This window comes from Wolffia australiana, chromosome 14 (assembly GCF_029677425.1).
Source record: "Wolffia australiana isolate 7733 chromosome 14, ASM2967742v1".
In the NCBI taxonomy this organism is placed as follows: domain Eukaryota; kingdom Viridiplantae; phylum Streptophyta; class Magnoliopsida; order Alismatales; family Araceae; genus Wolffia; species Wolffia australiana.
The window spans coordinates 15,341,766-15,368,470 of record NC_135848.1 but is presented as its reverse complement, the minus strand read 5'-3'; the positions used below and the strand labels follow the sequence as shown (position 1 = coordinate 15,368,470).

General features: G+C 39.8%; 4 protein-coding genes across 5 annotated transcripts; 2 read left to right on the top strand and 2 right to left on the bottom strand.

Moving 5' to 3' along the window:
- Positions 1-2,221: 2,221 nt before the first annotated feature.
- On the bottom strand, positions 2,222-5,300 carry ATSEC20 (Sec20 family protein). Its single transcript, XM_078586436.1, has 7 exons — positions 4,760-5,300; positions 4,556-4,625; positions 4,344-4,399; positions 2,847-2,922; positions 2,738-2,774; positions 2,540-2,654; positions 2,222-2,454 (listed from the first exon to the last, which is right to left on the bottom strand). Exons 1-7 carry the CDS (start codon positions 5,041-5,043, stop codon positions 2,268-2,270), a joined length of 825 nt encoding a protein of 274 aa, XP_078442562.1. The 5' UTR covers positions 5,044-5,300; the 3' UTR covers positions 2,222-2,267.
- A 5,282-nt stretch (positions 5,301-10,582) lies between these two features.
- LOC144711901 (Major facilitator superfamily protein) lies at positions 10,583-12,831 on the top strand. Of its 2 annotated transcripts, XM_078586040.1 has the most exons (3): positions 10,583-11,211; positions 11,749-12,269; positions 12,351-12,831. In XM_078586040.1, exons 1-3 carry the CDS (start codon positions 10,773-10,775, stop codon positions 12,738-12,740), a joined length of 1,350 nt encoding a protein of 449 aa, XP_078442166.1. In that variant the 5' UTR covers positions 10,583-10,772; the 3' UTR covers positions 12,741-12,831. The 2 variants fall into 2 exon arrangements, with proteins under 2 accessions (XP_078442166.1, XP_078442165.1); XM_078586039.1 differs by having other exon boundaries at positions 11,749-12,831.
- A 3,868-nt stretch (positions 12,832-16,699) lies between these two features.
- Positions 16,700-17,577, top strand: LOC144712518 (putative transcriptional regulator tpeD). Its single transcript, XM_078586810.1, has 2 exons — positions 16,700-16,840; positions 17,008-17,577. The coding sequence occupies exons 1-2, from the start codon at positions 16,700-16,702 to the stop codon at positions 17,575-17,577; spliced, it is 711 nt and encodes a 236-aa protein (XP_078442936.1).
- Positions 17,578-21,339: 3,762 nt separating this feature from the next.
- Positions 21,340-25,516, bottom strand: LOC144711922 (Transducin/WD40 repeat-like superfamily protein). Its single transcript, XM_078586076.1, has 8 exons — positions 24,823-25,516; positions 23,784-23,996; positions 23,492-23,692; positions 23,280-23,387; positions 23,064-23,201; positions 22,742-22,993; positions 21,962-22,282; positions 21,340-21,615 (listed from the first exon to the last, which is right to left on the bottom strand). Exons 1-8 carry the CDS (start codon positions 25,321-25,323, stop codon positions 21,445-21,447), a joined length of 1,905 nt encoding a protein of 634 aa, XP_078442202.1. The 5' UTR covers positions 25,324-25,516; the 3' UTR covers positions 21,340-21,444.
- Positions 25,517-26,705: the final 1,189 nt, after the last annotated feature.

The following is a 26,705-nucleotide window of genomic DNA, read 5'->3' as shown; positions in this document are numbered from 1 at the left end:
GTTAGTAATTTGCAGGAAAAAGTGTGTTTTTGATCAGCTGCTGACACGTGTCTTCAAAATTTTCCAAAACCGTACTGATCATTGGTGTTAAATTTCATTTTTTAGATCTTCCTTCCAATTGTGTTCTTTTAAGTGATCCTTAAAAATAAATAAAGTTAAATTCATTGCCATGCATTTATTGTGTCTTCCCAATTTTTGACACGTGTATGTGCCCATTCAGAGAGATAGGTGATTCAACATAAATAAATTTATGTTTTTTATATAAATAATTCTAAGGTTTAAACATTTTTTATTTGATTTAGTCCTCTATAATAGATTTCACAATCAGATTCATTCAGATTGCAGTCAATGATTCCAACACATCCTTTAAAGAATCTCTTATTATACATTATTAGATATAATTTTTTACAAAATAAATCAGCTTTTTTAACACACAAAAAAGAGCTGTTTTATTGTTTTAATAAATGTAGACTAATGGACAGAACATGTGGCACATGGATAAAACGTGGCAAATTATTCTTTATTGAATGTAGCTTCCTCTTTATATGTGCCAGTACACATGTGCATATGTTACTTGGCAAAGGGAAAAGACACAATCAATGCATCAAATTATATTCTACTTTATTCCCATTGAAGGTGCACATGGTGGAAGAAGATTGGAAGGAAAATCTGATGCATGGATTTAATGCCAATGATTGGCTCCTTTTGGCCCTTTTACGAAAATAAGTGGTGCTTTATGCTGAAATTTTAGAGGGACGTGTAAGTGCATGAATGGAGCATGTTTTAATCACATGTAATGGTCACAAAATCTGTCATAAATCTACGGATCTTTCTGCCTCACCACCGATCCACGATGTGGATTGAGGAGCAGAGAGAAATGATGAACCATCAAGATTGCTCTAACTTCAACCGCAGTATCAAAAGAAGGGAAGAAGTTTCCAAAAAACTTTTGAGGGTAGTTTTGTCTTTATCTCCTCTATCCATCTATGGTCTCAGATCTATAAAAAGACCCCGCATAATTAGTGGAGTAATTTGCTCATTCAAAATATCATCTGGGTCTGTTCTGAAGTTTCAAGAGCAAAGGATTGAAGGAGTGACAATTTGATAAAGACTCATGAAAAAAAAAATACTTTTTGTTCTATTAAATTAGATTTAGTTACTAAAAATAATTATAAAATCCTAAATATATATAAAGTGACATTTCATATTTTTCAATGCCTACTCTCTTTGGATTCGACCATTAAAAATCATTATGCTCCTGAGAAAATTATAAATATTTTTGAAGAAATCAGAAGCCTTAAAAGTCATATTTTACCTCAATTTCTGGTTTATTTGTGACCAGATTTTTATATGAAGTTTAATTGGTTTTTCTGTGAATTTTGATTAAACATAATGTAGTATTTTGATTTTTTACTACTAAATTGAATGCAGTTTCTGATGTTTGAAATATCTAAAAAGGATCGTGAAAGAAAATTCATCTAAATCAATAGAAATATTTTTAAGAAAAATGTCTTAAGTTAACTTTTATTGTGAAAGTTTTTCGCTTTCATTACTAAGATTATATTGAATTTTATATGAGAGAAAATTTTTGACAATGAAAATGATACTTGGAATCATTCTAGTTGATGACTCGCAAAATAAGGGGATAACAAGCACGAGATTTAAAGTGGAGACAACAATTAGATGTACACTCTGAAGATGATATTAAAGAGGATTAATTGATTAATTTAATCTGTAACATAACACATTTAGATTGAAATATTTGTTGTCTTCTTAGGTCAGGACAGATCATTAGAAAGTTGTATTGACATCGGTTAGATTGAGTTGAAAGGATATTGAGGGGGAATATTATGTAAACTTACAAGATAGAAATATTTTCAGTTTTGCATAAAATTAAAATTTCTTTGCAAATGAACAGATTGGTGAATTAATATTAATCATCGAGTGGGTGATTGATTTAAAATTCAGATTAAAACAGTGAGTTATTTAAATTGTATTAACTGACTATGATATATGACTGCCACTTGAATACTACCTAAATGTTTTCAATAATATATAAGAATCCAGAATTGACTGGGATTAAATGAATACACTAAGTTGGTGTTGATAGTGACGATGACGGTTTGCAGGTTGATGAGGGACTTGGATATGACACGATAAGATGAAAACATGATATTTGATGCATGCAGAACCCTACTGTCCTTCATGAAGAAATCTTGGCTTTGGGAAGAATGTTAATTAAGATTGACAAATCACAATTCATGTTCTCAGAGCTCATCGCGCATGTTGACGATAGGAACCTGATTGCCGGCAAGTTCAACAGCTTCGAGTCCTGTAGCTCCAGCCTTGATGGCGTCGGTCACCTTCTTCTGTAGCGTCAGTACCCCAATTCGCTTGGAGACGACGTAGAGAACAGCCGCCAAGAATAAGATAAAACCCACCGCCAGGATCAACCTGCTCGGAGGCCAAAAATGATACTTTTGTTATATATATAGACAGATAATAAATATATATGAAGTGTGTGTATGTGTATGTTGACCTGTCAAGAACATCTTGCCGCTGCATTGTGGATAGAAGATTCCGCGTCCGCATTAGAAGAGAACGATGCCCTCTATACTCGCTCTCTGCCTTTTTCAGTACCGTTGTAGATTCCTCTAAGATTCAGAAAATTTCTAGTGAAAAATGGGTTCAAGGACAGAGCTGACGTCTAGAGTGAGTGAGAGAGATGGGAACAAACCAAACGTCATCAATGTACTAGTGCTCCTTTCAACCTCCTGGAAAAATGAGAATGATGATACATTAAAATTAATAACCAAGTAAAATAGAATTGGGAAGAATTGCTTTACCTGGACCATTAACTGTCGAGTGCGCCGAAGGCTCTCCGTGATACTCTCAGCAGCAGAAGTCATCCCAACCTTCGTCCTATCGATTATTAGATAGACGTTTCGACAGAATTCCAATCAGACTTCAAATTAAACGTCAGTGTAATGATTATGTTCGCGTATGATGACAAAAACTGTCATTGTCATCCAAAACCGGTCATCATGACAGTGGCAATTTGTCTTCTTCATCATCTTCATCATTATCCTGGTCGCGGACGAATGGTGATAATGATGATGATGATTTTGTGACCATCTCTCGTCTTTTAAGTGAGGTTTACAAAGTTATGTGAGGCGATGACAAGACAAAATTGTTGTCGTCAACCCACATGTGGATGAGAGACAATGATGACGATCATCATTCTCCTCCCTTCATCATCAACAGAGAACACTATCTTGGCTGCATGAATCGATGGGGAATTAGTAACTGAACGAAAACCAGATAATGGGCTATAGCCGATGAACAAGGATTCAATAACCAAGCTAAAATGTCCATCAAACAGCTGGGGGGTTAAAAGGTAGAAATAACAAATGCAAAGAGTGAGGCCTTCCATGCTTGTTTCAAAGTGAAGCAAACATTTCAACCGTTGAGGATTTATTTATATATCAAACATTTGTTACAAGGAATGATATAATTTTGGTGTTCGGTAACAAATCATGAATGAAAAGGAGCCAAACTAAGTAGTCACGAAAATTTAAAACTAACCAATTCTTTAAAAGTGGATGAGAAAAAATTATGCAGTGACCAAAAAAGGACGTGAAGGATAATAAATTACAGCATCAACGCAAGATAATATCATGCATCAAACAATTTTTCCAGAATGAAAGATGCACTTGAAAATTAAAGAATCGAATTATGAAACAATCTCATGACCCGAACAAGTGACCGCAGCTTCTGACGAGACCTTTTTGTCTTTTTCGAAAACCAAACCAGACATTATGCCATTCAAAATAATGTGAGAACTTCTTGACGAAAGCAATGACCGACCCCTTCGGTTTTTAGTCGAACAGAGCACGGTTATACTAAGCGTTAAAGTAGACGGGGACGATACTAGAAACGCTGTTGGCATAAATGACTGATGTCGCGGAGGGAAAAAGAAAGCAGATAAAGTGGCTGTGGTAGGGCTTAACACAAAAGAAAAAATCCACGAAAGAATCATCTCAAGGAAAAAGTTCCATGAAAAAAGCACTCATTATGAATATCCAACTCCAGAGAGAAAAAGCATCCTGTTTCTATTTTGTTCGTTTTAAGCTAGAAAGACATTATCTTTCAAAAAAGAAGGCTAGAAAGACATTAAAAGAGAAATGATCAGCCCACACATTGTTCTCGTTTTTTTAAGAACATAAAAGTGCAGAAATGCTCACAACAGCCAGTATGTTTTTCTAAATTTAATACGTTAAAGTCCAAAATGATATACAGTTAGTAATCGAGTGAATAACTCAAGAATGAGACGAATCACGTACTCTAAGTTGCGTCTCCGAATTGTGGATTCCTCTCCACCTCCGAGAAGAAGCTCTCTCTGCATGTAAAACCCGGAAATATGTAAAACTATACAGCAAGACATGTGTAAGATTTCCTAATTTTACATTAAGCGTGAATTAGACAATGGTATCTGCATGGCTATCAAATGCCAGGATATTCAAGACCCATCAAGATCTCTAAATTTGAATCTCACCTCTGTTCGAGCAGCTTTTCTAATATTTTCTTTTGCTTGAAGATTGGCATTCCTGAGGCCGATTCTCAAACTAGAAAAAACAGATTATGTAAAGAGATGACTGAAATATTTATAGATGGAAAAAAAATTACGTCTTGGTACTAAATTTTGCAGCAATTTGGCAAGAAAATTATTTATTTAATGAGGATAAGAAGATTGAAAAACCTTTCGTGTAAATCTTTCCAAGAATCCAAGGTGGATACAGTTAATTTGACCTCTGCTTCAGAGGGCAATTGTTGAGCTAGAAGATCAAGCTTGAATTGTAACGATTTTAGCTGAGATAGGCCATCCCGCGCAGCACTGTTCAATCTAGGGAGGGCATTAGCTTCCTCAGCACCTCTTTCTGAAAGCCCACATGCCTGAATTGCTTTCACGAATTCTTTCATCTGACCCAATGTTCGTTCCCAATCCTCCTTCACCTCTTGAACAGCTTGCACAACTTCGTCCATCGAGACGGACAGAGCGAAAATAGAGGAAGAACACGGCGGAAAAATCGAACAAACGGTGATGATCAAGCGAATTGCGATTAAAACCCGCAACGGAGTACCAATTGACGGGAAGCAAGCAATCCGCGGACGTGCATCTGGAGAAGGTGCTGGCGATGGATCGCAGTCGCACTAGAATGGCGATGTAGTCGGACGAAAATCAGAGATTTGGGTTAACGATCTCTCCAATTGAAGCCCCAAGGGCTGTCCGAAATGAAAACTTTAACCTTCAGTTTATAAGGAATAATTTCTTATAAGTCTTGCTTCGATATATTCGAAATTAAAATGCATTAGATCGAAATTAAATTAAGATACAAGATTTTAAAATAAACTAAAATAAAAATTAGTTTCTGACAATAGAAAATAAGGTACAAGGATGATGATAAATATTTATTAGCGTAAACCAAGGAGATTACGTTTCCATTCTCCCACATATTCAAAATTTACTTATTTTTACCGATCGTCAGAATTTACTTATTTTTACAGGCAGAAAAACAGTACAGGGGGAGGCCACCCAAGAGGGTTTTATACATATTAACAAGAAGAAAAGGCATAAGCAATCATACATTGGAGGAGGCTCCGTCATCACCTTAGTCAAATGTTGTGGCAGGAGCACAGCGATATAGAGAACGACTATGTAGATGTACATGCATGTCTGCCACACATGCCCTACACTATGCATCACTCGTGAGGTCCAATTAGGAAAGAGGATACATCGAGTGTAAATATCTGGCATGCCAAGGCTCTCAGCACGATCGCTGCCTCGTGCTCTCAAGGGTAGGTTGTACCATGTGGAGAAGAGAGATTAAGTGCGAGAACAAAGCAAGTGTGTAGTAGGCAAGTGTGTCTGACGTCTGATTCCCCTCATGTAGCTGTCAGCTGTACAAGTCTCGCCCTACATTGGGTGATGTCCTTCCAAAAACCCTGCATATGTCAATGGGAACAAGTTTCAGGTTCTCCAGCTTTGATTCTATACTTGAAAACCTTTTTCATGCAGGGGAAGATGGGATTCGAGTCAAAATCGATCTAATCAGATTACTTTGTGGGAAACTTGTACATCCTTGACTTGTTCCTTAAGAGAGTAAATTCAAGCTGTTTATGTGTTCGGACTCTATAGATATATCCATGTGATCAATTTGCAATTGGATCTCCTCTTATTCTCGAACTGGTCTTCAAGATCAAGTTGCTCTTCTCACTCTCAATACCTTCTAGCGAGTGAGTAGAGAGAGAAAAAAAAAAGAGGGTTCCCTTTGTCTAGCTGCTCAATTTTTACTTATTTAAGTCACTTTTCAGAAAAGCCCTTATAGCTTTAAGTATATTCCCCAATGCACATTAATCTTATGTGTGTGACTATTTATGCCCATCCATTATTATACCAAGATAGTTTGATGTCCGTCTCGAGTATCCATCGAATATGAAATTTTAAAATAAGGGGGTTCATCATAATTCCCAAAGTCATTGCATGTATTCAGAGACTTCATTGTAAACTTCACATGAAACTAATAATAAACACTTGTATTTATTTCAATAAACTTAAACATATCTTGGTTGTGTGATTGTTCTTGAAAACCACAAAATATCCATCAGCAAGAACATATATGGAACACATCAATTAACAACCGAGTCAGATTATATGCTGATACCATGAATATTTTCACTCATTACAAAGGATCAAGCCCTCACATATCAGAACATCCTTCGTGGATGTGTTAGTTTGAATGACATGTAAGTCGGAAAAAGTGGATATGATGATCCATACGTGATCTTAGAGGATTTTGCCTTCATCGACTATCCCCAAGTACCCTTTTGGCCGCACCTTCCTGATTGAGATGAATAGACCAAATTGATAGTGGATGGCAATAGACAATCTACAGCCAGGTGGTGAATGGTGATGCGGGTCAAAGAAGTCGAGATACACTGCATGCGTAGCACGATTTATGTAGCGAGTGAGAGGCTGAAAAGAGGCAGGACCATGCGATGAGTAGCCCCTTTTATGTGTGCACATGGGCGAACCTATAAAATGAGAGAATTTCCCTCTTTCCAAATGTCCCATTGTTGGTAGACTAACTGATGTGTCAATAAGGGCTAACTTAGAGTGTGTTCACAATGTAAATATCCTATCAAAAAGAGTAGTGGGAGCACATTATACTGAGGCTTATTGTTCAATAAGTTTTAACATATTGATCTCAGACTTGATCATTAGACCATGTCATTTGAATTGAATGAAGAAATGTTCAACCATCTCCCAGTTTGCCAAACCTAATGCTTTGAAATTTGACATAAATATTAAACATACACACTATTTAATTTTTTTAATAAAAAACAAGATGTTGATGCACATTTATTATGTAGGCCCCCTCCCCTTTATGACTGATGTTACTAAGAACTTATAGATTCTTTAGTTTGTCACTATAACATTAGGGACTCCTCCAAGATAATAATTTTCCACAAAAAATTTAACATATTTTATAATCGTAACCAAAGATCAACCATTTCTCCATAATGAGAGTCCTCTGAATGGCTACTTATGTCTCACATTCTATCAACCATATTGTCCTATCCATTTTGTAACTAGTGATGTTGTTGATTCATACAATGTGATAGGACCTAATAATCCATGTGGCACTAGGTTGACTCCTCAAATGCCTATATATGAATTTTGTACATCAGTTAAAATTTCGAGGTAGAATATTGAGGAAATATACGTTCCCCAAACTGGTTGGAGGATTTCGCCTATCCTATATATAATATGCCCTCATTTTCCTTTTCATCAATCACCTACAGTACTCCAGGACGTGATATTTTAATATTGCATTTCATGAAAAAGAATAAAACACAACCCACATCCCTATCATGTAAATTGAACACAGGTAAGAATAAAAATATTAAAATAAATGAATTAATCCTTATGAACACAGATTTAATAGTCATGAATAAAAAATGGAAGGAATAGATCTTCATTACATTCTCAAAATATTTGTGTATCAATGAAATAAATAGTGAAATCTGATAGAATATGGTGCAAGTAAGAGACGGAATGAAATTCATAAGTAGCTCATATCATAATATTGAAATCTATAAAGACACCTGCATTGGTTTTGTCTTACAACCATCAAACTATGCTGCTCATAATGTACCAAACAAATTTTATATTTTTTTTCATTTGGGACACACATTTTATCCGCTTGAGTGAAGTGTGATTTAAATTCTGATGGATTATATAGAAAAAAATATATGTTGAAACATGTATAAAACTATCTGATTGCAATTTTACAATATTTTCTTGTCTTAATATTTTTTATTGATAAATGATGAAAACACAACGCTTGCTTTTAAAAGAAACATATTTTTTCAAATAAACTTTATTGAACTTTGGTACCATCCATCATGATTAGTCACAAAAAATGAATACCTGACTTCATGGGAGATATTGAAAAGTTCTTAGAGTTTCTTTGGTATCATCATTTATTTTGTTCTTACAACCTTAAATTGAAAGTCATTTTTTCTTTGTTCAAAAGAATATGATGGTTACAACGTAGAAATCTGATACCTTAAGATTTTAAGACGTACGAAGGAAAAAGTTTGTCCCTTGAATCCTGTTGAATTTTTTTTTTTAATTATATTATTTGGTTGATTATATACGTTACTTTGAGTTATTTGGATGCATTTATTATCTTACTTTTAAATAATGAGAGGATCACTGAGTTGATTTTTAGGAAAAGTTGAGGATGAAGCATGAAGAATATGATATATTTGAGAAAGGTAATTACATTTTTTAGGGTTGATAGTGGGAAATTTTTTGTTTTCAAAATGTATATTCCAATATGTAGTGTAGCTCATTTAGAAGTAAAATAATAATAATAATATAATAAAACTTTGGTATTCCTCTTGGATTTTGTGCTTTTTGCAACAAGCTGGCATTTTCCTTTGTTGTTGCTCTCTCGCACATTTGGACAGTTCGCTCTATTTCACAATCCTACTCTTCAGTGATCCAATTGATGATTTCCTTGCCTTGTATTATGTTTTCTCTCTTTCAAAAACTGAATTTCTCTCTTTATTTTCTCTCTCCCAAAATTATCTACAATACCCAATAATGTTTTTGCATATCTTTACAGTTTTAATACATTGAATCGCAACTTTCTGTAGCTATTATAAAACAGTGAATATTGAATAAATTATGAAGGTTTTAACAGCATTGAAATTAAATCTTTGGACAATCTTTTTTTGTACTAAACTTGAGTGTTGCTCTGTGTTTTTATTCAGCGTTGAACTCAAAATAATTTCCTGTAATTTTGTCTACGATACTGACTTGATACTTTTATTGGAATTGAGAAACCATGTTTTGAAAGAAATCTTTAAAACATCACAGGAGAAAAATAGGATAGTTGTAGGAAGGAACTACAATTCTAACATTTTAGGTTAAAGCACCAAGGTTGGGAAGACCTATTGAGGAGAGTCTCGGACAAATTTTGGAGGCATAGAATCTTCAGAGACTTGTTAACATGCCCAGATAGAAAGGAGATAACGTGATTGTAGAGAAGACTCAATGGGAAGAGCCAAGGATGTCGCCCTTCTATAGATCTTCAGATAGTATTGTGAAAAGAGAGTGGGGAGAGTACAGATTAGAAATATATAACATAGATGATCTTTTGTTTTTCTTGTTAAGGATATTACAGGGTCTTAGATACTCTTTTTCACTGGATTATGGAATCGAGTATTTTGGTTCCCGAACTAGGATAAAACTTGACAATCTGATGTGTGTCATCTTCCCATGAATGTGCCCTTATGTTGTCAAAATGTATTTCATTAAAAAATATAATTTATCAACTGGTGTGCCCCACAGACAACTCATGATCCATGTGCCCTTAAATTAGTAAAAACTGGTATATTTATAAGAACCTTCCCAATAGAAGCACCTTCAGGATGGTAGAGTGGTAGTGTTGATGGTAAAAAAAAAACATAAGATGCAATTCCTTCCAGAAATAACTTCAATTTAGGATAAATTTAAAGACTCTCGCTGTCGTCTCCTGATCTGATATGACGTCATTTCTTAGCTCTTGACAATCTGATTTGTGTCATCTTCCCATGAGTGCGCCCGTATATTGTCACAATGTGTTTAATAAAAAAAGTATAATTTATCAGCTGGTGAGCCCCACAGACAACTTATGATCCGTGTGCCTTGAATTAGTAAAAAATGATATACTATGTATGATTTTTTTCGTAAAAACCAAAATAATCACATATTTTGTCGATTTTCTCATAATAACCCATGAATTGCATTTTCATTCTCTTGCATTTAATGCAATATCTAGGATAAATTTAAACCGAAATAATGCCTCACGCTCAAATTATTTTTTAAGATCTTACCAAAGATGTATTTAATAAAGGTCAAAAAGAAGGGATGACAGCTCGTTCAACTGAATAGTGAACAGTGAATACCCGCTTAGCGCGCGAGGAAAAGGTTGAATCTTTGAAGGGTAGGAAGAAGGAAGAGAGAAACGGACGGCCGGCCGGGCTTCTCCGGCCAATCGCGGGGCCGAGAAAAGCGCCGAGCGACCCGTGAAAGTCTCCTCTTTCGAGCTTCCGCCACGACGGACCACGATAGCGACCCGCGAGACACCCACTCGCCCTCGCCACCTTCCCCAGCGTAGAACCCTCTCGAAACCTCCCCCTCCCTCTTCGTCTTCCACGACATGCCCGCGTTCCAAGCCATGATCTCGGTCGCCGCCCCTTCACGGCGGCTCCAGCCGGCGCCCTTGGCGGTTCATCCGCCGGGCGGGCTCTTCAGGAACGGCGCGGTCTGCGCCTCGTTCGCGAACCGGCGCGCCGGAGTCGAACGCGGTCTGGTGTTAAGGTCGCCGGAGAAGAAGAAGAAGAAGAAGATGGGGGTGGGCGGCGTGGACCGGCGGACGTGGGCTGTGTGTGGGTTCGGGTACTGGGTCCAGGGCTTCAGGTGCTTCCCATGGCTAGCCCTCAACTTCCATCTAGCCCACGGCCTCGGCCTCGGCCCGTCCGCTCTGCAACTCGTCCAGGGCGCCGCGATCCTCCCCATGGTCGCCAAGCCTCTCTACGGCCTCTTCTCCGACTCCTCCTCCGCCGGCGCCGCCCGTCGCCTTCCCTACTCCCTCGGCTGTTCGTCCTCTCTTCTTCTTCCTCTTCTTCTTCTTCTTCTCTTCTTCTCTTCTTCTTCCTCTTGTTCTTCGTCTTCGTATTCTTCTTCCTCTTGTTCTTCGTCTTCGTATTCTTCTTCCTCTTCTGCGTCTTCGTATTCTCCTTCCTCTTCTTTTTCGTCTTCTATTCTTCTTCCTCTTCGTATTCTTCTTCTTCCTCTTCTTCTTCGTTTCGTTTTCTTCTTCCTCTTCTTTTTCGTCTTCTATTCTTCTTCCTCTTCGTATTCTTCTTCTTCCTCTTCTTCGTTTCGTTTTCTTCTTCCTCTTCTTCTTCTTCCACTTCTTTTTCGTCTTCGTTTTCTTCTTTTTCCTCTTCTTCCTCGTCTTCGTATCCTTCTTCCTCTTCTTCTTCGTCTTCGGATTCTTGTTCCTCTCTTCTTCGTCTTCGTATTCTTCTTCCTCTCCGTATTCTTCTTTCTTCCTCTTCATCGTCTTCTTCAGATTATTATTATGATTATTATTATTATTGTTGTTGTTCTTATGGTAGTTTGTGGGGCAGTGTTGTTGCAGATGGTGTCGTGGGGGAGCTTGGCGCTGGCGCCGACGGAGGAGTTGGCGGCGAAGATGGGGTTTATTCTGGTGGGGAGCGTGGGGGCGGCGTTGACGGAGGTGGTGGGAGACGCGATCGTAGCAGAGCTGAGCAGAGAGAGCGAGACGGGTTCTCTCCACTCGTGCTCCTTCATGGCGCTGGCCGCGGGGGCCATGCTCGGCAACCTCTCCGGCGGGATCGCCCTGGCCAAGACCCGCCGCCCGGACCTCGTCTTCCTCGCCTTCACCGCGCTGCTCGCCGCCCAGCTCGCCCTCGCGCTGACGGCCAACCTCGGCCGCGGCGGCCGCGCCGGCTGCGAGCCCGCGGCCGTCGCCGGCGCGCTGCGTGACGAGCGGCTGCGCGCGGCGGTGGCGTGGATAGCCTGCGCCGTGGGCACGGTGCCGCTGCTGCCGGGGCCCGTGTTCTGCTTCCAGACGAAGAGCCTGAAGCTCGATCCGACGGTGATCGGGCTGTCCAAGGTGGTGGGGCAGGTGATGGTGCTGTCCTTGACGTTGGCCTACCGCTGCGGGCTGAAGGCGGTGCCCTTGAGGAAGCTCGTCTTCTGGGTGCAGGTCGCGTACGCCGCGTCGCTTCTCTCGGACTTGGCGCTGGTGAAGCAGCTGAACCTGAGGGTGGGGATATCGAACGAAGCGTACGTGCTCTGCGCGTCGGCGATGGCGGAGGCGGTGGCGCAGTTCAGAGTGCTGCCCTTCTCGGTGCTTCTGGCGAGGCTCTGCCCGCCGGGGTGCGAGGGGGAGTTGTTCGCCTTGTTCGGCTCGGCGCTCTGCTCGGCGACGATCGTCGGGGGGGCGCTCGGGCTGGGGCTCGCGGCGGCGGTCGGCGCCGCCGGCGGAGAGCCCGCCGGGCTCGGCGCGGCCATCTCGCTGCAGTTTGTCGCCGCGCTGCTCCCTCTCTTCTCGGTCTGCCGCTTGCCCACGCTTCCCCCCAGAAAGCGATACTAGAGCCGGAGAGATACGTGCTGTGTTGTAGTATATATTTATGCACACTTGTACATTGGTAGTTTTCTTGAAAACGGTTTCATTTATTTGTTTATTTTTGGAAACTCGTTTTTTGGAAAATACATTGAAGAGGTATATTTTTTTCCTGAACTCGAAAATGGTTCGTTGTTTTTTTCTTATTTTTAGACTTCAGGTTTCAGATGAGCAAAAGTTGATATTTTCTGGGTCATGCATGATTTCGAAGATTGGATGAAATATCCACTCGAAACCTTTAAATAATTAAAAAGGCTCCGAACTGAACTCCTCTTTTAGAGGATTGTGATGACCCGTAGTGTTTGCCCGTCCTGATACCGGTACCGGATGCCGGTATTGGGACGTATGCTGTACCGGATACCAGAAAGGCAATTTCCGGTATCCGGTTTTTTCGATATCTGGATACCGAACATCGGTATTGGATATCGTTTGCTACAGTGCCGATATCCGATACCGGTATCCGTCCCCGTCTCAGGGGGGCAGATGACGGTACCGGATAGTGTTCGCCCGTCCCGATATCAGTACCAGATACCGGTATCGGGACGGATGCTGGACGGATGCCGGTACCGGAAATTTCCGGTATCCGGTTTCTTCGATATCCGGATACCGGATATCGGTATCGGATATCGGTTGCTACAGTGCTGATATCCGATACCGGCATCCGTCTGATACCGGCATCCATCTCCTGTCTCAGGGAGACAGATGACAGTATCGGATATCGTATGCGGATATCGGCTTTTGATATCCGCATCGAATTTCATAAGACATAAGTTGTTTCTTATGAAATGAATGTCCCTCGATTTATTTTAAAGGTTTGAATCCAAAGTTCTGGCAACGGCGGGAGCGGGCAACGGCGGCGGCGGGCGGAGTAGGCGGACGACTGGGGTGTTGGTAAATTTCTGATTTCTGTAAATCCGACAAGATTCTGTTTTCTGTTTTCTGTAATTTCTGATTTCGAATCGTCTTTGCCCATTGTCTTCGTCGATAAATTTCATACTTCGTCTTCCATATCTCTTCCGTTTTCTTCTCTTCTCTGGTTTTTCTCTTCTTTTCAGCTGGTTTCTCTTCTTCTGCTACTGTGTTTTCCCATTCAAGAGAATCTTATTTTGTCTATCTACTGCATTGCATAAAGAGAATCACCAGTGTAATTTATAATCTGAATCGGTGACTCAAATTACTTCTTTCTGATTACTTTTTATCCCTGATTACTTCTTTCTGCAAATCCGAAGGTGTTTGTTTAATTCAGTCTTCTTTTTAAGCTAGTTTTTGTGTACCCATCGCGATCTATGAGGTGATGGTCAATGTCTTTACAAGATACTAATCTATGTCACATTATGATCCAAAATTTTTACTTTTATCTCTTATGTGCGATCTGCTGAATGAAACACAGCATTTGATGGTAGTAAAAATCAGGAATTCCCACCTAGCTTATTTGTCGGGCTATCTCTGCCGTAGCCCACATCTATTGTGAAAATTATATGAAAACGAGTTTAGCTCCTCAAAGCTGGCACCTCCTCTGATCCATTAATAAATTTCCCTCAATGATTAAAAAATATTTTTCATAATTTGATGGTCACTGAAATGAAATCTGGGAACGAACAGGATTCATGTAATCGTATAAGCCCCATTAACTTCGTCATTCAACGGATGCCATCCATCAAAGAAAGTTTGATCGTGGAGATATCATCCACTAAGGACGAATGGGTTTCGAGATATTTTAAGGAGAAAATCACAAAATGATGCATTGCAGGGGAGAAAATCTCGTTCCTAACGTATTTTGAGGCCTCAAATGTTTACGACTGAACTGAAATAGTTGAGTGGCTTTCTTCCAAGCCCTCTTCACGCAGTCTATGCCCCTGAAATACACTTTTAAACTTCTTGAATCGACTTGCCAGACTAGTTTTTGTTTAATTTGTTCTAGAAAAATATAAGCACCATTTCAACGGTATGTTATTTGCTTGCGCTAGTGCTAAAGAACCTTTGTCTTATAGTTGTTTTTTCTAAAGTTTATTAATGCATTAATAAACGGCATGTCAACCTGATCAGATGATTAATTATAAATGGTCAATCTGATCAGATGATCAGATGAGTAACTTCTTATTCATATTTATAAATTGTCTCTTTAGAATCCCATTTTTCAAACTCTGAACAAAGGGTTGGAAAGGGAACACTTTTCCTCGTCGGCTTCTATGCAACGTCCTTAGTTCCTTCTTCTCCCTTCGAGCCATCATTTTCCCCCTCCTCAACTTCTTCAAACTCCACCTTTTACTACTCCCCAGTTGTTTTCTCTTCTTCTTACCCTCACTCTTTTTCATCCTCTATGTTCATGTTCTCTTCTTCCTCCTCAATCCCTTATCTGCCCTTCGTCTTCCTCGTTTAATTCCCACTCTGCCGTTTTATTTCTTCATCGTTTTGAGTGGCGGAAATAAGAACCATTCTTTCCATGATTAAAGGCAGTTCAAATGCGATCTATTGTCTCGCATTTCTTTATTTTTCATATCTTTTTTCTGTTTTCGTACATTAAGCATTTTTGCATTTTCCTGTTAATCAATGAGCTATAGCGTTCTAAATAACTTTCTTTTGCGACGACGCGTACTAAAATACCGCAGAATAAGACTTGTCATCATTTTCCATTGTACTAAAATACCGCAGTATAGCGTACTATTGTGTCGCCTTTCTTTATTTTGTCATCGTTTTCCACATCTTCGTCTTAAATTTTCTCATCGTTTTCCTCTCTCTCTTTCTTCCCGTATTTGTGTTTTAGCCTTGTTCCTCTTCTACCTAGTTCAATTCCATGGTTTTTAGCCTTCTTTATCATCGATTTCCGTTGAAGTTGCATGAGGATTTAGTTGAAGTTGAAGTTAAGATTTAATTATTCAGCTAGCGTCATTGTGTGGCAAATTATTGGAAAAATGCAGGAGCGTCTCCGGGGTGAAGATAAAGAAGGAATACAGAGAGTTTGTTGAAACGCACAAGTGACCGTTGGGGTTACATCACAGGTATGCGTTTTCTAAATTATCTTCATATCTTGACATTACAGCCGAATTGCTCTTGGATTTGAAACGATGACAAAATTCCTTTTGTTTTTTCTTAAATTGCGTAAACTGCTTACATTGCTCAAATTGCTTCCTTCAATTGCTTTACTTTTTGCATTAGAAAACTGTGAAAGTAAAAACAAAAAACATGAAAATAATAGGCTGACTGTATATGAATTTGACTTCATGTTTTTTTTTGTAATCTTTTTCATGAATAGAAATCATCTTTAGCGTTAGAGTATGGACTTAATGATCTGTCAAACTTTGAACTGGTGTTTGCACATACGTAACTCATAGCACAAATTGAAATTATGGTACAGAAACATGAATCCAACCGGAGGCAGTGACCCAGCCTAGGAAAGAGCTGGGTCAGGAGCCGTAGGTCCCGAACGTACCCAGGGGGGAACTTCCCGTGCCGTACAGAGTCAACCTCGTACAAACCGTTCCCGCATCATTGACTACTTCGAACTCATGGAAGATGGATACTATATATGCATACTGTGCTGGGAGTTGAACCCGCACAATAAGAGGAGACCCATTATGAGGCAAGCCGACAGGAGCACAAATGTGTTTTGGTGTCACTTCAAATCCTGCCATCCAGCTCGTCATGCCAAACTGAAGGGCGAAGTCCCTGAAGAACGTGGTCAGACACGTATCACTGACAGAATGCAGAGCAGGCAACAGGGAGAGCCAAGCCAACGAGGGCCGATTAGAGGGCACACTCCAGACGAGACGAAGAACTTCATTGCACGGTTCGTATGCCTGACAGATTCACCATGGAGCATCGTTGACAATGTTGCCTTCAAGGATATGTGGCGTTATGCTATGCTTACCGACATGGATCCTCCAAGTGCGAAGGTCATAAAGAAGTGGACCATCCAAATGCACGGCCAAATGAAAGTTGGCGTGAGGAAGCTTTGGGAGACTGTGGCCCGAGTGTCACTCACCGTAGACGCGTGGACTGCGGAGAACGGGATCGGACTGCTAGGCATCACCGTCCACTGGGTGGATGAGACATGGACGTACAAAGAGCGGGTTCTTGCCATCCGGGAGATCGTCGGCAAGCACGACGGGGAGAACATGGCGTCCATTGTTCTCCAAGCACTAGATGAGTTCTGTCTGCGGACGAAGGTCAGAACTCAACGTGTTGATTGTTTTATTAGTAGACCTTGCTAGTTTACATGTCTAACGTAATTATGCAGGTCTACGCTGTTACTACGGACAATGTGATGGCGAATAAGAAGATGTTGACTTTGATGGTGAGAAAGTTGACAAGCGTAAACCCGACGATTACTGCCAAGAGGCACGTCCCCTGTGTCGCAAAAATTTTGAACATTGTCGTGCAAGCGGCGTTAAAAAGCTTCAACATTCCTTCGGCTCAGGGTACGGAACCCGAAGAAGGCGATGTGATGAGGACCGCAAATCAGTACGACAGCAACCAGGACAATGAACTCGGAGATGTATACTCAGTATCTGATGACAGTGATGGGCCGCGCAAGCCACTATGTCTGGGTGATGCAATTGCAAAGGTACGCAACTTAGTGCGGAGTATGCGGAGCTCTACGCAACGAAGAGAAGTATACACCCAAGCCTGTGAAGACGACCCCGAAGTTGAGGACTCCAACATGGTTGTCCTAGACTGCCCTACCCGATGGAATAGCACTTACACTATGTTGGCGGCCGCCGTGAAGAAGCGCGATGTGCTGGACGAAGTCTCGACGGCTTTCGGCCGGAAGGCGACGTCATCGAAGCTGTCGAAGGACGAGTGGTAATTGGTCAAACAGTTCTGTGGCATCCTTGGCCGTTTTGCCATATCGACAGATCATGTTTGCAAGACAGCGATGCCGGCGATATGCGATGTCTTACATCTCATAAACGGGCTCAAGGTTCACATGGAGGAAGTGGTCCAACAAATTGAAGATGACACATTTTCCACATCTGTTCGGCGCTTGCAGGAAGGAGATCGGTGAAATATGGCACAGGCGTGCAGGGCGATGCTTTCTAAGCTTGCACAGTACGTGGAGATATTATGGGCAAATGAGGCGATCACTGCCGCAGCATTGATGGATCCAATCCACAAAGGGTCAATGCTCCGCCAGGGGGTCCGAGAGGCGACTATCGCATACGTACGGTCGTTGTTGCCCGGTGACAGGTCGAGCCGTGTTCCGAGACGGGCCGCTCTGGAGGGGCAGCGAGGAGGTGAAGAGTTAGATGTGTGGCTTAGCACCACTATGCAGCGCGTGGAACCGGCACCGGTGACAAAGCGGTCAGCCTGGGATGAGTTCAACCAGTTCCTTGCGGAGATTGTGCCAAACGAGGGTGTGTTCACTCCACTGTCTTGGTGGGCAACGACGGGGGCGAAGCATTTCCCCTTGCTTGCAGCCGTCGCGAGGGATTTGTTATCCGTATCTGCGATGAGCGGCCCTGCCGAGCGCTTGTTCTCGGTTGGCAACGCTATTGTCACGTACAAGCATTCGCGTCTCTCGCCAATAAGCATTCAAATACTCATCACCGTGAAGTGTTGGCTTCGTGCGGTCAACAAACATTGGTACAATGACGTCAAGCTAGATGAGGATGTTGACGATGACGGAGATGGTGTGGTCACATGTGCTCGAGGTACACATCACATAGCTCAACTAAATCTTATTAATACATATTTATCATTACTTATCACTTGTCTTATGCAACGCAGGTGACGATCAGTTGAGCACAAATCTTTGACAGAGACGTTGGGCTTATGCTTTTTTGACAGGGCTGCATTCATAGCATACCCGTAAATTTCGAATTAATGATGTGTATGGTATCTTTTGTATTTAGTCAAATTTTAATGCACTTGCCAATCATGTAATTAAATATCCCGATATTACTACGACAATACAGTTGAATGCACTTGCCATTAATTTCTTAATTCCATTCACTAACTATCAAACGCCATAAATTTTCGTCAAATAACATTAAAATTTTTACTGTTTTTATTAACTACAACACGTTAATAAATATTTTTATTAACTACATCTACACTCCTTAATACACTAACTACAATACGTGACTTTGTTCTCTTAAAATGAAAAGTCCATTAATTTATTAATTCCATTAACTAAATATCAAACGCCATTATTTTTTCCTAAAATAACGTAATAATAATAATTATTATTAACTATATCTGAACTCCTTAATACACTAACTAGAACACGTGATTTTGTTCTCTTAAAATGAAAAGTCCATTAATTTATTAATTCCATTAACTAAATATCAAACACCATTATTTTTTCCTAAAGTAACGTAATAATTATTATTATTTTTATTAACTATATCTGAACTCCTTAATACACTAACTAGAACATGTGATTTTGTTCTCTTAAAATGAAAAGTCCATTAATTTATTAATTCCATTAACTAAATATCAAACGCCATTATTTTTTCCTAAAATAACGTAATAATTATTATCATTTTTAATAACTATATCTGAACTCCTTAATAAACTAACTAGAACACGTGATTTTGTTCTCTTAAACTGAAAAGTCCATTAATTTATTAATTCCATTAACTAAATATCAAACACCATGAATTTTCCTAAAATAACATTAAAATTAATAATATTTTTATTAAATACAACCCGTAATACTGTTCACTTAAAATGAAAAGTCCATTAATTTCTTAATTCCATTAACTACATATGAAACGCCATAAAATTTCCTCAAATAACATAATAATTATTATTCTTATTAACTATATCTACACTCCTTAATACACTAACTACAACACATGATTTTGTTCTCTTAAAATGAAAAGTCCATTAATTTATTAATTCCATTAACTAAATATCAAATGCCATGAATTTTCCTAAGATAACATTAGAATTAATAATATTTTTATTAAATACAACCCGTAATACTGTTCACTTAAAATTAAAATTGTTTGTATTTTTTAATTCCATTAACTACATATGAAACGCCATAAATTTTCCTCAAATAACATAATAATAATTATTATTCTTATTAACTATATCTACACTCCTTAATACACTAACTACAACATGTGATTTTGTTCTCTTAAAATGAAAAGTCCATTAATTTATTAATTCCATTAACTAAATATCAAACGCCATGAATTTTCCTCAAATAACATTAAAATTAATAATATTTTTATTAATTACAACCCGTAATTCTGTCCACTTAAAATGAAAATTGTTTTTATTTCTTAATTCCATTAACTAATAATTATTATCATTTTTATTAACTACAACCCGTAATTCTGTCCACTTAAAATGAAAATTGTTTATATTTCTTAATTCCATTAACTAATAATTATTATCATTTTTATTAACTATATCCACACTCCTCTAGGATTTTTTGTATATTATCATAGTGAATAATGGGCCACGGGGCGGCTAAAATGTGATTCAACTAAAGAATGGGCCGACGGTATATACATACTATCACGGAAGTTAAAATTTTTCGGTATGGGATTGCAAATAACTAAACAAAGAAATCGCTGGATATCGATAATCGATATCCCGATATCGAAAACCGATATCCGGATATTGAAAACCGATATCCGGCATCTGAGATCCGCCTCGTCCCTACCCCTCCGATATCCGGTATCGATATCCGTCCAACACCTGAGGGACGGATATCGCCCGATATCCTAGACCGTCCCACTTTAGCCTGGATGTCGGATATCGGTTGTCCGATATCGGATATCGGGACAGGCGAACCCTAGTACCGGATATCGGATGCAGATGTCGGTTTTCGATATCCGCATCGAATTATTTAACACACTCTCTCTCTCACCCGTTCGCTCTCTCTTCCTCTTATTCTCTCTCTCTATCCGTCTCTCGGTCACTCTTGTTCTCTCTCTCATTCTCGGTCTCTCTCTCTTCTCTCCCTCTCGCTTTTCATGCCTCTCTCTCTCTTAAAAATATGAAAGATCACATTAAAGCCGCTAGCATTTCACATTTCGCAGAGGAATAGCTATTTTATAATGTTTACTATATCACAACCTCATTTAATATATACTAGTAAAAGTTTCTAAAATCTCCCATGTGGGATAACTGGTATGTTAACTTTGAATCCTGTTATCCCATATGGAAGAAAAATAAAATTGTACACTATATAATGAGGGGCATAGAATATATTTCGAATTCAAATATCGTGGTCGATATCCGATATCGGACATCGGTTTTTCGATATCCGGATATCGGTTTCCCGATATCCAGCATCCGGTATCCGTCTCCGACATCCGGATATCGGAAAACCGATATCCGTCTACCCCTGATAGACGGATATCGCCCGATATCCGATATCCGGATATCGGTTGTCGGATACCGGATATCGGACGGATATCGGGACGGCGAACACTAGTGATGGGTGATGTTTCTAACAGTGATTTCTATCATTTCTCTTCTTCCTCGTCGGAATCTGACTTGGCAAAAACGAGCTTCGAAAATTGTTTGTTGTTTTTTTTTAATTTTAGACTCGGGGTTTCAGATGATCAAAAGTTGATATTTTCTGGGTCATGCATGATTTCGAAGATTGGATGAAATATCCACTCGTAACCTTTAAATAATTAAAAAGGCTCTGAACTGAGCTCCTCTTTTAGCGAACCGTGATGGGTGATGTTTCTAACAGTGATTTCTGTCATTTCTCTTCTTCCTCGTCGGAATCTGACTTGGCAAAAACGGGCTCTGGCTGGGTCTTCTGGTAAGCAGGGGCGATGAACTTGGGGTCCTTGGCAGCCAAATCAGCATATTTGAGTATAGCCTCCCGCGGATCCTCGTCCATCCAAGTCTCCTTGAGCAAACCCCCTTGCTGAAAACCAAAAAAACAAAATCCATGAAGGAAAAAAGAACAAATGTTTACATCATACGAAGCTATACAAAAGAAATGCCATGAGCTCAAATGTAATGTTATTTCTAGTATTACTCACCCTCTTGGGTGTGTGATGCATGAGATTTTGCAGCATAATTATCCAGACTTACGGGTATATACTCACTTCAAGGTTATTCGGTTGAGAGCTAAGAAATGAAGCTAGGCTTGGAGGATTAAATATAGTTCTTGGTTATAATCGAAATGCAAGCATATGAATAATAACGAAGCTTCATGCTCATCTTGTACTCATTGTAAGAAGAAATGGCCAGATTGGATCTCTCTTTACCTTGAGAAGATACTGAGTGAGCAGACTGCCTTTGGTAGTACCAACTCTGCCACCAAAGCCGGGGCCGGTGACTGGCAACTCAGGCTTGTGGGACTTGATGGGATCCTTCAGAATCTTCTCTCTTTGCCGCTTCCGGCTCGGCTGGTCTCTGAACAGGGGCAAAGCATGCGGGTTGTGGACAACCGGCTGAACCTGGTAATCATCCACCGACACCTTCCTTGGTGCTCGCCCAACGCACACCAGCGCCCCCCTCTTGCTCACTTCCGGGTCATAGAGGACGTGGGTTCCTCCCTCTTTCTTGTCCCCCACAGTGGCAAAGACCTTTCACAGACAACTTTCAAAATTAGGGCTTTCCAAAAGATTAAAAAAAAAAAACGCACAGGAGAAGGAAATAGGTTTCCCTGCTCCTCAACCGTCAGCGTCATCAAACCTCATTGATGACCTTGACGATGACACTGACGTGTAGGAATTATCAGGGAAATTCTAGTTAATGTCAGCGGTTAACTTAGTAAAATTCTAGGAAAAAAATGGTCAACTCAGTTGACTTCAACGTCAACCACCCTAGTTGACAGTAATTTGTTAATCTATAGGTTGGTCGACGCTTATGTTGTCACCTGTTGACATTGATGCCATTATCATCGAAAATTGCCAATCATTCGTCATCATCAATGTCAACAGGAACTGAAAATCCTTGGATATTATATATATATATATATATATAGAGAGAGAGAGAGAGAGAGAGAGAGAGAGAGAGAGAGAGAGAGAGATTTAGATCTTGACCTGGTTCAGTTTTGGATGCCAAGCACAACGGACAACACTAAGCTGGGGAGAGATGCCAACCCTAGACTCGAGCTCTAGTTTCCTCCTGCTGAAGAAGAAAAGGAGGCCCCCACTAGTTCCATTTTTCTCCACAGATGTGCCCGTGAGTATCAACTGCTCGTCCGGGCTGAATGCGGCATTGGTCTGGGGGTAGTTGTTGGGCAAGTCATCGAACACTTTTACTGGACTCTTCATTTGCCGAAGATCCCAGACCTAATAATAATGGTTTTAATTAGGATGATTTTAATGATGATAATTGTACGTTCAGATCAAGGAAAAATACCTTGAGAGTGGCGTCCATGCTCCTGGACAGAAGGATTCGGCCATCAGTGGAGAACTTGAGGCCCGTGATGTCATCATGATGAGCTTTTTCGATGTGTATGTCAGGTCTGCTTCCCCAGCCGGGCTTGAGGGCCCAAATCTAAGAGAAAACAAAATAATCTATCCAATGAAATAAATGTAGGATAAAGTAACTCATGGCCACTTATTAGATTCATACCTGGATTGAACCGTCTCCGACACCCCCAACAATGCGTTTACCTTCAAAGTCCCAAGCGCATGAGGTGACAGCCGTTCTAATAGGTCTTGAAAGCTTCGGTTTCACAACCTGAAAATAAAAAAAAAATACAATAAAGTTAAATTAAAATTTTCTTTAAAAAGAAGAAAAACATATTCTAAAAATCAAGTTGCTCCATTTGATCTCAAAAGGACCTGTTTCTGGCTCTGGAAGTCTGAGACATCCCAAATTCGAAGTGACCCGTCTTCAGACGATGTCAAGATTGTTTCTTTCTCTTTTGGGTTCCACTCTCCACATGTCAAACCAGTGATATGTCCTTTGGTGTGCTTCAGATCACGGATGTACATGTCCCCCTTGATGAACTCCCCCAAGGATAACCCGTCCCTGTCATAAATCTAAAAATGAGAAAGACAGGGTCTCAGATCCTTAACAGGAGAGGGAAAAACAAGAAGAGAGAAGAACAGGAAAAATAGGAATGTTCTGCACCTTGGCCTGAGCTGAACCAGTAACACACAAGAAACGATCACATGTTGGGCTCCAACTTAGGCTACGAACTTGGTGCCCTTCAGAAGGTTCAATCTGCCGGAAAGATTGGAGCTTAGAGTTCATCCCTTGGAAATCATACATCCGTACGGTGTAATCGAAGCTTCCAGAGAGCACCCTCGATCCTGAATGGTCAATGGCCAGCGCAGTGACTACCTGTCCCCCACACAATCCAAGTTAGAAATAAAGGCCATCTTCCATGAATCGATAGGATGAGCACAAGTTTTTCCTAAATATGTGAAAAATTGACTTAATTAACCAGCAAACATTTTAATTTTTATTTTCTCATTGAAGATCTTTACTTTTCATTTTTTAAGCAATGGAGGTTTTGACTTCAGCTCACGAGGTTAATTTAGACTCATTTTGCAATGTATGTCTACATTTCAGATTCATGTTATAAAGTTGATTCACGTTTCAGATTCATGTCACGAAATTAACGAAGTTTTAGATTCATTTTGTAAGTCAACGAAGATGAATCTTCATGTTATGAACTCAATTCGGATGAATCTTCAAGCTTTGCAGTCAGTAAAGATTCGGATTCGGGTTCTCTTTCTAGATAAAGAAGATTTTAAACTCAATTAAAGATTATCAAACATATTGGATTCTTAAACCATAGTTTGCAAGTGAAAAATGGATAGAGAGTAAGAGGAGACATCTCTCTTATCACTGCAGCTGACCCCCAAGGTCGTAAGATCATGGCTAAAAAGGAAATCCGTTAAGAAACTTAATCCAGGAGATAAATTGGGTATACAAAGTTGTATCTAAGATAATATCACGAGGTAAATCTGGGATAAGACGCGTTCCTTCAGCATATTACGCTAAAAAAATGCTTGCCCATCCGATGATTACAGTTGTTTAGATTCGGTTTACCGTTGCATGAACTGCATCGCTCTAATTGAATCCGAAAAAGAAGATTATGGAGGTACGAGAAAGCTTGGAACTCGATCAAAGAACGTCAAAGAATGAGATAGAAATGACATACCCTAGTATGGCCCTTGAGCACGATCTCGTTGCTGAGGGGCAACCTGAAAGAATCCTCACCTGGGTGCATAGATTCTTCGTCCGAATCTTCGCTTGACTCGGAATCCGCGCGCTCAGCCCGACGAGGCGGCCCCGGCGGACCAATCATTGCCTCCTCATCTTCTTCCTCTTCCTCAGGCGCCGGCGGCGGCCGTGGAGGCCCAATCATGGCACCATCTTCTTCCCCATCGGGCGATGGCCGCGGAGGGCCGATAACGCCTCCATCGTCCTCTTCTCCATCCCCGCCAGCTGCTTTGCTAGATCCGGCGATAAAATTAGGGTTTTCAAGACGGGTCAGCCGCGAATAGGACGAAGAGGGAAACGGGTCGGAAGAAGACGCCATAGCCGAGTCGGCGGAGACGCGGCGGGTGGCGGAATGCACGGAAGAGGAGGAGATAGACGATTTGGTCTTCTTCCCGAAAGACATAGGAAACATGGCGCGCATCGCCTCGTCTTCCTCCATGGCTTCGCCGACTGGGTGGTCTCTTGGAGAGAAGAAAACCCTAGCAGAGCTATCCGAGGAACACTATGTGGAGAAGACGATGGGATCGCTATTGCTGAAGAATCTACAATCGCCGCCACAGCCAGGCGGCCCCGCCAGCAATCAAGCTCCCCACGCCCACCGCGGTCTAGAGAATTTCGCCTGGTTTGTTCGAGTGAATTTGTAGTTCATATGATTTGTTTCTAAAATTAAACATTCCTTAACAAATAATACAAACCGAATGGCGTCTTTCCCCCCTTCTTTCAGTGCCCAAAAAATAGAAAAATGATATTTTTTTGGCAATAAAATAACATTCTTAAGAAATAGTATTACATCAATAAATCGTGAGATTTTCTTCTTGTTTCATGAAAATTTGCAAAAATGGGAATTTTGAGTTTTAGAAAAAACTGGTCATTCTTTGAGAAATTATGTCCTTTTTAGAGATTTTCTTCTGGATTATTGATTTCAAGTGATTTTTTTTTTAAATTAAAGAGTTCTTAAGAAATAATACAAAGCGAATGGCGATCTTCTTTACCTTTTTTCACATAAAACTGGGAAAAATGGAAAAAAGGTTTTTTTTTTTGGGAGTGAATAATAAATAACATTTTTGGAGAAAAATTATTACATCAATAAATCGTGAGATTTCTCCTTTTTTCTTAAAAACATGCGAAAAATGGTAATTTGGAGTTTTAGAAAAAACTTGTCATTCTTTGAGAAACAATGCGAACAAATTGTGAATTATTTCCTTTTTAGAGATTTTCGCTTGGTTTATTGAAGTGAAATTAAAAAAAAAAAACATATACTTCTGCAGGAATAATACAAAGCGAATGGAGACCTTCTTCGCTTTTTTCACATAAAACTGGGAAAAAATGGAAAAATGATATTTTTCTTGATGGTGAATAATTTAATAATATTATTTGAGAACTAATATTACATCTAATGAATCGTGAGAACTAATATTACATCTAATATTTCATAACAAAATTGAGGAAAACGGAAATCTGGACCTTAGAAAAAGTTGTCATTCATTGAGAAATAATCCAGACGAATCGTGAATTGTCCTTTTTAGAAGACAGTCTTTTAATCAAACATCAAAAGCAAATGAACTTTCACATCATTGCTTCAGAAATAATCCAAACGAATCGCGACCTTTCTCTTTTTTTTTACTCCGTCTTCTTCGGTAAGACTGCAGAAAAACAAGATTGCATTTTTCAGGTATTGTGTATAAAAAATAATTCCTCAATCCTCATTGACAAAGAAATAATACATAACACGAAGAAAAAATGGTAATCGACGAAAAGAGCAAGGATGAAAATCCGGAATTAATCATTTATCCGATGCTTGAATGTGTGGAAAATACTTAT

Coding starts and splice junctions, on each gene's coding strand:
- LOC144711922 (XM_078586076.1), bottom strand. CDS start 25,323: ATGGAGGAAGACGAGGCGATGCGCGCCATGTTTCCTATGTCTTTCGGG. Junction 22,283..22,741: donor GGCATCCAAAACTGAACCAG/GTCAAGATCTAA, acceptor TGTCTGTGAAAG/GTCTTTGCCACTGTGGGGGA. Junction 21,616..21,961: donor TCACTCAGTATCTTCTCAAG/GTAAAGAGAGAT, acceptor TTTGGTTTTCAG/CAAGGGGGTTTGCTCAAGGA.
- LOC144711901 (XM_078586039.1), top strand. CDS start 10,773: ATGCCCGCGTTCCAAGCCATGATCTCGGTCGCCGCCCCTTCACGGCGG. Junction 11,212..11,748: donor CCTTCCCTACTCCCTCGGCT/GTTCGTCCTCTC, acceptor TTTGTGGGGCAG/TGTTGTTGCAGATGGTGTCG.
- LOC144712518 (XM_078586810.1), top strand. CDS start 16,700: ATGAAAGTTGGCGTGAGGAAGCTTTGGGAGACTGTGGCCCGAGTGTCA. Junction 16,841..17,007: donor CATGGACGTACAAAGAGCGG/GTTCTTGCCATC, acceptor GTAATTATGCAG/GTCTACGCTGTTACTACGGA.
- ATSEC20 (XM_078586436.1), bottom strand. CDS start 5,043: ATGGACGAAGTTGTGCAAGCTGTTCAAGAGGTGAAGGAGGATTGGGAA. Junction 4,400..4,555: donor GAAAAGCTGCTCGAACAGAG/GTGAGATTCAAA, acceptor TTTTACATGCAG/AGAGAGCTTCTTCTCGGAGG. Junction 2,455..2,539: donor CGGCAAGATGTTCTTGACAG/GTCAACATACAC, acceptor GCCTCCGAGCAG/GTTGATCCTGGCGGTGGGTT.